The sequence below is a fragment of the Zosterops lateralis genome (genome assembly GCF_965231275.1).
Source record: "Zosterops lateralis genome assembly, chromosome: 18".
Classification (NCBI taxonomy): Eukaryota; Metazoa; Chordata; class Aves; order Passeriformes; family Zosteropidae; genus Zosterops; species Zosterops lateralis.
Genome location: NC_139778.1, coordinates 6489148 through 6503277, shown reverse-complemented (window position 1 = coordinate 6503277; position 14130 = coordinate 6489148). Strand labels below are relative to the sequence as shown.

At 37.9% G+C, this 14130-nt stretch overlaps 1 protein-coding gene across 1 annotated transcript in view; it reads left to right on the top strand.

The window, feature by feature from the left end:
- Positions 1-14130, top strand: part of CA10 (carbonic anhydrase 10) — a 474049-nt gene that overhangs the window by 191680 nt on the left and 268239 nt on the right. The window contains exons 5-7 of the mRNA XM_083874768.1: positions 6730-6825; positions 8436-8508; positions 13975-14129. Of these exons, the coding sequence (XP_083730894.1) occupies positions 6730-6825; positions 8436-8508; positions 13975-14129 (324 nt within the window). The remainder of the gene's footprint in view (positions 1-6729; positions 6826-8435; positions 8509-13974; position 14130) is intronic.

The following is a 14130-nucleotide window of genomic DNA, read 5'->3' as shown; positions in this document are numbered from 1 at the left end:
ATTTTATATTTGTCTGCCTTAAGCTGTACTATCTCACATTCTTACATAATCCCTGTCCTCTTGTTTGTTTCTTGCTTGCTATTTCTCAACTTCAAATTTGCCAATTAAATTACAAACATGAAACTCTCTCTTATGGAATTCATATGAACAGCGTAAGGAACTTGCACTTCCCTTAGCTTTAAGACAAGCTTCCAGGATATTCTTAAACAAAAATGAAAAAAAATCCACTTATCTTCTGCCTGCAGGGCAGATCTGTGCCAACTTTTTCTGAATCTTTGATTCTGCAACTCTAACAGGTGTCAAATTTGCCAGTATCATTTCTAAAAATTTGACTCTAATTTATCATCTCATCTAATACAGCATTAATATCCTAAAAGGCCTCTGACAATTCAATAAAGCATCTTCCCCAAAATGCTTTTGGCTATTTTGGTTCAAGCTGGGCTTTCTCAAACTCTTCTGTGTTTGAGCTCTCAACTTACATTCAAACAGCAACTTAATCAGCAATTATATCCATTTCAATTTTTTTCCTCTTCGATCAGGCTTTAAAAGTTTTCCTGGTACCATATTTTGAGGTGCTGGAAATCAAGTAGAAATCCTACAGTCTTCTGCCAGAACTGTTTGGATTCTGATCTTCTTTTTGTGCCTTTTATGGGTGATGTGGCACAAATTGTCATTGTCATGGATCAATGACACAGACTGAACTCAATAACATGGCATTCATTATTGAGATGCTTTCCCCAATGCCAATAATGTTACATCTGAGTCTCTCACAATATTGATACTGGAGAAAGATGCAGCTATTCCCATGTTGGAGTTGACAAGCTGGGCAGAGATGGGAGGGAGATCTGCTCAAAGGCAGAGTAGGGCTTGAACATAATCTTTTTTAAGTCATAGGTGAGCAAGCCAATCACTAAAGTGGAAGGAGACTCTTGAGGGAAGAGCATGAGAAAGAAAAATAATCATAGAATTGTTGGAAAAGACCTTGTAATTTAAACAAGTTCAGCTTTTAACCTTTAACTTGCCAAGGCCACCACTAAACCTCATCTCCAAGTGCCACATCCTCACATCCTTGTGGGATGGTAACTCCACCACTGCCCTGAGTATCCTCTTCCAGGGCTTGAAAACCCTTTGGGGGGAGAAATTTTCTAAAATCCAATGTAAACCTTCCCTGGCACACCCTGAGGTAATTTTCTCTCATCCTGTTGCTTGTTACCTGGGAGAAGAGACCAGCTCCCACCTGGCTACCACATGTTTTCCAATGGACAGTACCAACCACTTCTTAAAAATACATCCTCGGTTTTATTCTCTGCTTTCCTCATATACACACATTGCTGGCATTTTAAGAATATAAAACCCCATGCTTCAATTTTGGCACTAACAGAAAAATAACATTCTGAATTTACAGTACACTTCTATGCTCAAGAGAGCAGGTAAAACTGATAATTGCCTTATTTCTGCTTCTGGTTTGGAACCCTAGCACCAACCTTTACTTGTTAGTTAACACTGGGTAGATTAAACTTTATTTTTCCGTACTACATAATGAAGTGAGGACAAGAGGGGCAAGATCTTAATTTTCACTAGACCAAATTCTCTCAACTTTTTCTTGCTCATCCTTTTATTCATCAGTCTGTGATGTATGTCTGTCTGCCCTTGCCATCATGCCCAGCCCCTAAACAGAAATGGAACTACAGATGGTTCTTTGGCAAGGTGGACTGAGAGTTCTGGTGGATTTTGGAGAAGACTTGAATTGCTAATTCCTTTGTCAGTGACCTTCTCTGGTGTCCTTTGTATTCAATGTCTCAGGGCAATGCAGTGAACAGAACTAGCATCAATCACCACTTCCCAACATTCTTGACATGCAGGAACCATTTTCTGCTGGTTTCTGGGTTCGTTACTAAAGAAACACAGAATTCTATCAGAAATACAGAGCATCATCATGCAGCTGAATCTACCAAATGGAGCATTTGTACTGAGTTCATCATCATGGTGTCTGAGCATCTGTTGTATTTAAAATGAGAAAACAGTTTAAATGTAGTGTTTATTCAGAAAATCCTGCATGAATCCAGAAATGATTATAGACTCATCTAATAGTGGGGTTTTCTCCTACATTACCCCTATTCTCTCAAGATAAAACGGTTGTAGATGATGGATTGGGTCAGTGCCAAATTACAGCTCGCAGTAAAATTCTGCATCAGCCAAGACATAATCAACATTAGGCATTCGAGCCTCAAACTTCAATTTGATCCTCACACAAAGCAAATTGCAGAGAAGTGTCATTTATTTCTGTTTACCCAGTTCTTGCTCATCTGCTAACGATGAGTGACAGGAGTGGCTGAGAGGCAGGTCAACCAAAAATACCCATGTTTGGAGCAATTAGCTCAGCAGTGACTCCCCTGTCAAAAACCCTCCCCAAGTCACTTAGCAACCAGCATCCAAGGAACTCCACTGTGCCTCTGGGGGTCAATTTGGATTTTTCTTTCCTTGTATTTTCTTCTGTTTGGAAGGGAGTACAAATGGTTGTGACACTTGAAACAGTTCCATTTCATTTCATACCCAAGCATTTGGGTATCAGGAATCCATCGCCTCTCAGTTTTACATTTTTGGCCTATTTACTTAATTTTTTTTGTTGTTGGCACAAAGGTGAAAGTCCTGAGAGCAAATTCTGAATATGCACATCCAATCTGGTCTCTTCAGGCAATAATTTATACTTTTTACTGTAGTCCTTGGGGATGCTTAAGAGAAAGTTTTAAATATTACCTAAACTAGTCTTGTTTCCTACTTGCAAATTAATTAAATTAAGATTCAGGAAAGAAATCAGAATATATATAAATATTAAGGAGAAAGGCTGAATCGTCTATATTTCATTCAAGTAATTTTTTTTAATTTTTTTTTCTACCTGCAGTAGTTGCAAAGAGTAAGGCTATACTAGAACCTCACCAGTGTCAGATACCAGGTCAGCAGCCCAAATGGCATCTAGAAATAACTAGATATTACTAAATAACTAAATAACTTCAACCTTAAAGCAGGTTATGGCAGAGCCTTTATATATATATATATATAATATGTATAAAGTATACATATATATAGAGGTATTATATATATATATATATATTATATATATATATAAAATGTATTCATTTTAGGAGCCATAATACCTGCTAAAAGTAACACCCCTTGTCAACATGTTACCAAGGCACAGTGGGTAAGGCTCACTGCTGAACACCCTTTATTGCAGGTTAGTTCTTGTTACCAGCTACTTAAGGAAGTGCTTAGACACCATTTGTAGCTCCAGTGCTAATTCCAAGCATGCCATTATTTCTAATAAGGTAGATTTTGCAGCCAAGAGTAGTTTACTGCATTTCCACTTCACTGCACGATTATTGCATTTCTCTGCATAGCTGTCTACTCGCAAGCAGGAGAAAAATGAGTTCTCTCCATGCATTCTTAGTCTTATTCTTTTAAGTAAAAAAGAATTCTAATATTGTTTATTTATCTAGAATACAATTGCTGGCGTACAGCTATAAATGTGGATGACAAGCCTTTCTATTAAACCAGTTTTTATATACATTTCTTTTAAATCACAAAGTGACAGTCAAAATCAGTAAAAGTACAAAACAAAGCACAAAACCAAGCACAAACCACATTTGTCAGCAGCAGCCTAAATAGCCTAAGTTTTAATAAAAAGAACATCAAAGAGCCAGAGATAAAAAATTATTTCAAGCAGATGTTTTTTTTTTTTTGCATTTCTCCTTAGTTTAATATAGCAAAGTTAATATTTTTAACAGATTTTAGTCTTAAAACTGCAGTAGTTTGCTAAAATGCAAAGTAAACTGCTGGAAGTACAGGTGATCATGTACATTCATGTTACCAATTTATTAACAAGCAAGAGCACCACATTGCTGTGGGCTTACATAGAAAGGATAACAGGTAAATCTGTGGATTATTAAATCAGGATGTGGGTAAAACCACCTTGTCAAACACTAACATTTAATGAGTGAGTTTAAACCCTGAAAAAGATGGGTTTGTTCTTCAAAGGTAAGGAAATTCCCCTGCATCACTGCCAGGGATTGGTCCAGGAAAACAAGGCAAATCAGGACCACAAGTTCTGGTCAGTGTTCTCACAGCTGGTGCTATTCCTTTCCACAAAGCAGGGGGTACATTTAATTTAATTTAGGACAACTTTAAAAACAGTTTTGTCAGATTGCATTGATCTCATACCTGTTCATACCCACAAAATTAATGCCATAAATAACTCTTGGGTGATGCAACATTGCTGCTCTTTCCAAAGGATTTTACAAGGATTAGAAATTCCAAAGGATTTCCAAAGGATTACAAGGAGCAATTGTATTTTAACAACTATAAGAGCAATTATATTTTAACAGTGGAATAAATATTGTTATTAATAGCTTTTAACTCAGTAAAATTATTTTCCTCTCTGGGCACCCACCATGCAAAGACTACATTCTTTTGCTGTTTTTATTAGATTTTGGATAAACAAAAATGCATAATTATTTTACTTAATGATATCTTAGACACTTCTTACAGGAACTTTGAATCAAAACTATCATTTACTTGTCTTCTTGAGCAATTTCATTTACTTTTTTTCCCTGCTGTGTTGGAAACATCCTTTGTGCTTGCTCTCAATGAGGTTGAGACAGGTTGAGACCCCAACAATTTATCAAGTAGTGCAGCATAATATAAATATTATAGATACAGATGAGCTGTTCCCTGCTGTCATTTACTTCATGCTTTACCTCCCTTGTTATTTGCAAATACAATGTATTTATAGTCTCAAAAAATGTTTATAACTCTTCAAGTGAGAATAAAGTGTATTCTATTATTCCCAAAAGGTCTGTGGAAAAATGTGTGTGAAGTACTGCAATATTCTGAATTACCACAGTTTCCTATTGCTCCATGTTTGGCTGCAGCAGAACATGCTTGAGAGGCTAAAAACTGTTTCTGATTCTGGTCCTGGTCCAATGCACATTCTTGGGTGATGGAACAATGCCACATTCTGGTTTTTCATCATCTAAAAGATAGTAATTAATCTTAATTCTCTCTTTTTCCTGCAAAATAGAACTTGTGTACCTGGAGGAAAACAAAGAGGTATCAGTAGTTCTGTGACAAATTAATCTTAAAGAGGAATCTACCAAAGAAAATCAATAGGTTAGAACAAGATTTGGTATTGCCTTTGAGCCCTGAAACCCAAACTAAACTCAAAGGATGTTTTCAGCATTGTAAGTCTGCTCTTGTTGCGATATGCTTTTAATACAGTGTCATCATTTGAAAAGTGAGATTTTCATATATGAGCAAGTTTACTTATGTCGCTTCACCTTCGTGGAAGACTCCAGTGATATTTTATACAGACCAAATGCTTACGGGTATTTTAGGCAACTTAAAGAAATTACTTTCAGAGCAAATTTAATAGAGACCTATATTTTTTATCCTGTCGTATTCTGTGTTTAAGACACTTGTTCATTTGAATCTTTCTAAATTAACCTGTTCCATGTGAGAAGCTTGGAACATGATCTCTCCTGAGATGGTCAACTGAATAACCAGACCATACATTCATCCAAAAGACAATTTCACCAACACAGACATTAAACCCTGTTTCAGTGAGGTTTAGGGGTTGTTTTTTCCCCTTATTATGAACTTGGACAGCACATTATAATGACATTTCTTTACTGGCAGTCTTAGTCTTGGAACATTTGTACAGTTACAAAAATTACTTGATATAAACCAAGTTAATCCTGATCTTGCTCACAGCATATAAGTCCAGATATTTCTCTGGACAGCCTTTAGAAGTATCAGCACATGAAAGACAGACCCGATTTTTAATTGTGAACATCAGGCTGCTGCAATTCTGACAATGCCAGAACAAGCACCTTCCTTTTCTAATTGACATCTAAGAAAGATCTTTAGGCTAAATAAAGCTGACTAGCCTTTCATCTGTTCAGAAGCATTTAACTGTCATGGGAATTCATTAAATTTGGTCATCTTTTAAAAAGAAAAAAAAAGCTACAAATTGCAGTGTAAATGGTAACAGTGTCTGGTGATCCCAGACAAATCAAATATCAAGGCTCTGGGTAAGACATTTACATAGGCAGTGAGAGAAGGGAACTGTGCCTTTGCAATTTAAAAGTTCCAGCACATCATAAAACTAAAAAGCAGAAGGAAAGCTGCAGGAACTAAGGAGAACCTGGTTAACAATAATACAGTAAGTGCTTAACTGTAGGAAACCCTGTAACCAAGTTTTCAGAATCTGGGGCCAGTGAATATCACAGTATTTTGAATTCTGTGAGTGGTGGTTTTAACAGTTCCAAACTCATATCCCATATTTTTCCTCAAATATTTCAACCCCTGATTCCTCTGTGCTTGGCCTGAGGCTGTAGAGTTCAGAGAACTTGGTGCCCATAGCAAGTGCTGCTGGAACAGGGAAGTCATGCCAGCCCCTGCAGTGCAATCTGTAACTGGATGTGGGTCAATTCAATGCCTGGCAATTCAAGGAAATTCAAGGAAAACACTCTGTACCAGTTGGAGCCAGATGGTGACTGGAATTATTAAAACGACACATGCTGCAAACGCCTGAAAAATTCCCTTGCTGTGAAGTACCCAAAGCAGAGCTGAGATCCCCACACAAACCAAGCAGTGTGTGGGGAGTGTCTGCAAACACTGCATGGGATGATTTGCCACTGGTTAATTGTAATCCTTTCCTTCCCTCTTTTCTAGGTTCAGCTGATCCACTATAACCATGAGCTGTACGCAAATGTCACAGAAGCTGCTAAGAGTCCTAATGGGTTGGTGGTAGTTTCCATATTTATGAAAGTAAGTATTCCATACTACAGATTCCTAATATATAGGCAGTAGACTTTTCCCTGAACTGTAAATGTAGGAGTTGGAGTCCTCATTATGCTACAGCAATGCCAAGAGGCTCTGATCTGGAATCCACTGACAGCTTCATCCTGAGCTGAGCACACCACCTCTGCTCCAAAGCTTTTACAATATAAGAGAATTTAGAAGGGATAACTGAGGTGGGGAAAAAACCCTTACATCCTAAACATCACTCATAACACTTTAATGGCTATGGCAGAAGTTACTAGCTTGGCAGATTTAGTGTTTTTCTTCATGAAATGTTGATGTTCATCCAAATCTCTCCCTAGTGGATTCGGGCCCTGGGAAAGAGGACATATCATGCTGATGTGTCAAAGCCAGCAAAGTCAGTTTTTCTCAGTGTTATTTAAAACATCTTAAAACTATCAAAACTGAAAGAACGTGAAAAGTAGAACTTCTAATATCTTCTATTTCACAGAATTACAAAATGTGAATGTTTTGTCTCCATCCTGTTGCATTCAAGGTACATAATTAAGTCTATAATTTATAGTGATCTAACACTGAACTCAAGACTTCATGGTTTTCCCAAACCTCTTTAATTACACTGGAGAAACATTTTCTCTCATTTTATATTAAAAAATGTATTTCTCCCCCTCCAAATATTGTTAATATTCTGTCATTATGTATTTCTGTTTCATCAGTCTGAAAAAGCGTGTATTTCTGAGTAATGCTGAAGTTCACCTCATCACACCTTAGGTGTGGGATATCTATTAGTTCCCCTTAAAACTCTAATCCCATTTCATAAAGGTCCTAACAAAGCATTAACATAAGAATTAAAAGTGTACATTTCACAGAGCATACTGAATAATTAGATAAAAAAGGGAAATTTTCACACAGATCTAATATTTAAGAAAAATATTTCGGCTATCTTTTTTTTTCATCCAAAATGGATTGTATTATGAGCCAGCAATCTGACCTGCAGTCATGAAAAATGGAAAAATAAAAGAGAAGACAGATGGAATTTTATCAATATTTAGAAGTACCTGCAGGGAGGTGTCAGAGGATGGACCAGGCTCTGCTCACGTCTGCTGAGTAACAGAAAAGAGGCAACAAGGGGGCAGAATCTGACACATGGAATGTTCCACCTGAACATGAGGTGTTACCTCATATGCTACCCAGACATAAAACAGAGGAAGAGAGCTTTAATTTGCAATTAAAATAGCCTGCTGCAAGGAAATGTATTTATTGATAAATAAAATAATAGAATTACTAATGAAAATCTTGCCTAATATCTCAACCACCTGCAAGTTTCATCAAAGCTGTTGGAGAAGAAACCTGTGCTCATGGTTTTATTCAGGCATTAATTTTTGTTTGCTCTGTTCTCCAATCCTTGTGTTTTATTTACTTTACCAACTTTCTATCAAGCTTCATTAGATATACAAGTCAATAATTATTTCCTTCCTCCACAATGAAAAAAAAAAGCAGAACCCAATTGGAGGAGTGTCAGAGAAGGAGCATGTGTGTGCACAAATGGAAGAGCTGCAGTTCTGGCAAGGAAATAATTTGTGAGAAGATTTTGACATTGTAAATTTTCTCTTCTGTAGGTATCTGAGTCATCAAATCCATTTCTAAATCGTATGCTTAACAGAGACACCATAACAAGAATAACATATAAGAGTAAGTTTCTTTTCGTTTCCTCTGGTGACAACTGTGTTCTTTCAGAATCAGGTAACACATTTAGTGATCCTGAAACAAGAGGCATTTCATTATGGGCAGAAATTCTGGTTTTGCATTGCCAGCAACTCTGCATGATAAACCCAGGAATGTGTAAAAACTCGTTAGGTCATCACTTCATCAAATGAATTCTGAACTTCAAAGTCTGTTTTATGTCTGAAGGTGCAACAACAGATTAATGGAATTATATTTGGTGCATCCATATCCTGTATTCACACAGAATGCTCAGGAGAAACTGTCCCCTCTTGGCAGTAAGAGGGACATGTGGAGCAGCCTGGATTATATCGGATCTGGTTATGTCAAGATGCTACACCGTTAACTGGATTTAGTATTCATCAGTGTTTTCTTTTTCTACAGAAAAGTTATCAGCATTCCTATTCAGCTACTGCTGCATTTATCAGATCTAGAAAGAGGTCATTGACATAGCTTTTATATTTGTTGTATTCACATTTGAAAAGCCTCTAACTGATGATCCTCAATAATTCCATGTTCGTGTACTGACCTTGTGGAAAAGTGGAACTTAATTAAGGTATTTTAGAGAAAATAATGAAAAAAATGTATAAATTAAAACATCTTCTCCTGAAAACCTTGTGTCCTTTGTCAAATATTCTAAGGTGCTGTGAAGTTTGTAAGTCCAAAAATACAGGAATTTAACTTTCAGAAAGTACACAGCAAACTGGTAACACAAATAGTTCCTTGTCCTCTCCTGCAACACATACACATTTCACTCCACTGATGTTCCTCTGATTTTACCTGACAGTTAACAAATCTTGTTACATCTTTGCTCCAAATAAGAGGCTTCTATGATAATAAAACTCCGTTCTCTACAATACCTATGGAAAGGAAGAAAACAGAGGGTTCCGCTCAGGGTGTTTTTTCCAGATTGTTCTATCAGTATCAAGTGTCATCTTCTCTGCACAGAAGAAGCAGATCAGTCCCATTTTTAAACTGCTTGTCCCGATTCCTTGCAAAAACCCAGCAAGGCTGTTCTGCAAGAGCTTCCTGCCTACCAGTGCTGCTGCAGCATCCTGGGAACAGGGATTTGTTGTTAAGGCTGTGTGTGCTTTTTCCAGCTTTTTCACCCACAAATTCCATATTCCCAGCTTCTGTCTGGGAACCAGCCAGATGTTCTCCCACGGGGCCACCCTCCCAATACTAAATATCTCATTTGTGTGCTGCATTTACAGTGGGAACTCCTCACTGGAGCTGTCAGCATCCCACAGCCTCCCATTGCTTGTTTTGTCTCCTTACAAGGGAAACACAATTCTAGTCACACCTAATTTGGGTTTACTAAGTGAAATTTTGCATTAAGATGAACACACAAAACACAGGCTGGAAAAGCAGTGATTAACAGATTTGTTTTAATTTTTAACCACTATGTTTATCCATTAAAATTAAACCCCTGTAGAAACAATGCATATAATGTTCCACAGGGTATTGGGTTATTTACTGTAGTAACAAGTATTGACTGGGAATTTTGAAAGTAAATTGGGAACATGAAAGTGTTATTGAAAGTAATTTTGCAGTTGTCTTGCATGATGGATTATAGCATCATTGCTGAAAACTAATTTTACCTCTTACACTGCAAGGATTTCTAGTGTGCCTTTAGCAGCTGGAGTTTTTCAGCTTCTGCTTTAGGGCTCCACTCCTGAAGTCTATACTCAGCACGGTGCTGACAAAATGCACAGGCCTCATGTGCTCCAGAGGAGTGTGGAGGGAATGATAAATGGAGTACTGGATCAGAGTCAGGACAGTTCATAACATAAATAAAGGGGTTTGGGGTTGTTTAAAAAAAAAAGGCAACAAAATTAAGTTCTGTCTCTCCTGCTGCATGAAATTTCCACAGGCAAAGACCATTAAAAGGGAAATTTGTACTCTTAGATATTAATGGCTACAGTGAAGTGGACCCCAAGGAATTTTTAAAGAGATTTTAAATGCTTATTTTATTCTGTTATCACAGCCCAAAGAATCTACCGTGAGCAAGCTGAAACAAGGGTTTATTTCAAGCAGGCCTTAGTCAGAAGCTTTGTGGATATCTCAAAAGAAATCTGTTTTATTATTCCTCATTAAGTGTGCCATTTGAGGGGATAAGTTAGTTTTCTTTCAAAACAGTTATGCTACATGAATTTTCATCCAGTGTTTGCTTAACACTGGGGGGGAAAGTAACTTTTTAGATGCACAAAATTCCACATAAGAAATTGGTCTTGTCATTGTCTGGTAAGCAGAGAAACTGAGGATCTCTGCATTCCTTACTCTGTAAGTCTCACCTGGATCCTTTTCTGGATTATCATGATATGAACTTTAAAATAAAATGTACCTTCTTCCACTCAATAAACAATATATTCCCTAGAAGAAGCATTATTATAAAGAGAACATACACAGATTTTGCTGTGAAAGCTGACCCCACACATCTATTACAAACCTAGGGATAAAAGGATTTCCATCATTTCCTAGGTAAATTGTCAGAGTCAAGGCCTTTATGTAAATGAAAGTGAAATCTTATTTGTAGAGAGAAAAAATCTTGAGTTTGGAAATCATTCTAAGGCACCAGCAGATGAAGAGAAACAGATTTTGGGCTGTAGATAGGGATGATGCTGAGGATCCAGGAAAGGCTGGATGGGTTTATGAAAGGAAGTTTGTCACTGGCAAGAGATCCTACCTGGTGATTTTGAATGTATTTGCAGTAAATATAAGCAAGACTTTGAAGTGCTTCAGTCTGGTATTAATACAAATCCACCAGGTCTGCTTCAGCTCCAGAACAAGTAACCCTTATCAAGTTGTGGGGAAAGGGCAGACCTGTCCATGGGAAGAAGTTAGTAACCAAATCTTTATTATGTAGTCTTCTCTCAAGGAGTATCTGACTACCCATGAGAATATAACTCAAAATCAGGCATTAATAAGTACTGCTTTTTCTTGGACAAACTCTTATTTCGTTCACCCCTATCTTCCACTTTTTCTGAAGTGATGTTTTCCTCCAGTCTCATATCAATATCCCTCATTCGTATTAATCTGTATTTCCCTCTCCTAGTAAACATTCCAGGGAAAAATTCTATCTGGTTGAAATAATTTTAGCCCAGCTGAAGCCAATATGGCTGTGGGAAAACAGATATGGTCCTTAGGGATCTCTGCCTGACCCTGTGCCCTTTGGCATTAGACACACTACCCTCCATGGCTCATAAATAATGAACAGCATGTTCATGTGGGAGAGTGAAAAGTGTGGGATGACTCATTGAAAACAGGCACTGGCATGAAAAAAAAACCCATCAGTTCTCTTCTGATGCAATTCTAGCAAAATTACCAGTGCACTGCAAATAATGTTTTTAAGGACTAGGACACAGGTGTATTCAGTCATCTCTATTTGTTCAAACATAACTGCATTTTTGACTGTGTTTTCATGCACAGTCTGAAGTGCATGGAAGATTTGGGTTTAGAAAGAGGCTGTCACAGGCCATGGGCCAGTGAAACCTGGGCATATTAGAAAAGGTGACAGTCACCCACCTCCCACACACTAATGGCACCTTCCCTTCTGCTTGAGGATCCAGCAAGGCAATCACCCTGGCTCAAGCTGCAGGGGCAGGGCAGAGGGCTCTGTTTCTGACAAACATGAGAGGACCTGCCAAGATTTTATTTTGTAAAATAACAAAGGCATTTAAAATATGAAATAACAGTAATGCCCTTGTCAATGAGGCAGAAACACTACACTCTCACCTTGGCACTTTAACTGATGCTGTAACTGTCAAGACTGTTGCCCCAAAACCTTGTACCATGTTGACTGTGCTGTGTTAAAATAAAAAACAAGGTCACATTTGCTCTGTCTGTGTTCTTTGATTTTCTGTTGCCCAAGACAATAGTCTGCAGCCTTTTTTTTTCCATTAGGTTGTACGAGACAAGTCTTTTGCTCATTTAAGTTATGTCCTTCAGCTACAGTATGTTAAATTCAAGTTAAATTATGCCTTTCTTTGTCACTCTGATTTTGCAGCCTTCTGATTGTTTTTTATTTTACTGGAGCTTTCTCACTATTTAAACATAAAGAAAGACTTACATTTTGTATACCTGCATTCTTTCTAGAAGAAAGGACCAAGTAATGAACTTATGAATTGACCACTGGGATCAGAGAGATGGTCCTCTCAGCTCCCAGTCCTTGATCAAATTCCTAATCCTATTTAAACCCCAAATCATAATAAACTTCCTCTTTCTCTGCTCACTTCACAACCTGACCTGGTGAGTGCCATTCCTTTTGTGTCGTAATTGCAACATTTCTTTTTTAGCTCTTATACACTTCCTTGATCATTTGGATTTCTCTGCAAATCAAGGCTAGCTCATATTGAGCATTGAAAGAGGGAACACACCTCAGTGTGCACTTTCCCTTGCCTACATTTTAATCTTCCCTCTGCAAATGAACCAAATTGGAGACGCCACACTCAAGTGAAAGAGTTCAAAGAGATCTCACAACGTTACAAATCATAACCACTTCAGCTTTCTCTGAGATACACACAAGCAGCAGTGTATCAGTAATAAAATATGTTTATCCCTGAGTGGATGAGCTCCTACAGCCTAAGACTTAGCAGGAAAATCTGAGTTTTAGCATTTTAGCTTTGACAGCACTGCCAAAAGTACCGCAGGGCAAGCATCACCCAAGAGAAATAGTGCTGATAGTACAGAAAGCACTGAGGAACTCTGATGAATTTTGAAAGATATAACAATATCTCATTATATTTTGGTACATATCCAAAGAATAAATTCTGTTGCAGAGGAATACACCTCATTAATTCCTAGGGAGCCTTAAAATAAAAGCAGGGACCCTGGTACTGCTTCCCAGCAAGCTTTCCACCTGGAGTTTAGCTTTCTAAGGGAGCTGGCACACCACTGTACTCATGAAAGGCCAGGAGGCTTCATGGACCAGCTTTATTATCATGCATTAACTGCAGCTTCCTCTTGTGCCAGAAGGGCAGTTAAGTTTTAACTCTCTTGGCCTTCCTGAGGCTTTGTTGAGCAAAAATTGTTGATCACCTCAAAAGATGGAAAGTTGGCATTCTCCAAAGGCTTCTGCATCTCAATCAGTAACTGCAGCTTTAAGAAGCTTTTGACTCCAGTCCCTAAATGTGCTTCAGAGTTGCCCTGTGCTCACTGTCAGCGTGTGAATGGCAATCTCAGTGCATCTGCACCCAGCAGGGTCGGGGATGTTACTTGTGTTACTTGTTCTTGTCTGAACTGCTGGACCATCCATAAATGTGCATCTGTTAAACTTCATTCTTCGGTAAAACAGAACATCATCTCATCATGTTCTGGAATTAAGAGACATGAAAAGGGTGGTGTTGTTTGTTTGGTTTGGTTTTTATTTTGTTTGGGTTGGTTGGTTTGTTTTTTGATGCTGTTTTACCTGAGTTGTTTTCCTCCTTTGTTCTCCAGATGATGCATACTTACTACAGGGGCTTAATATTGAGGAGCTTTATCCAGAGACATCTAGTTTCATTACATATGATGGGTCAATGACAATTCCACCCTGCTATGAAACAGCAAGCTGGATTATAATGAACAAACCTGTCTACATAACAAGGATGCAGG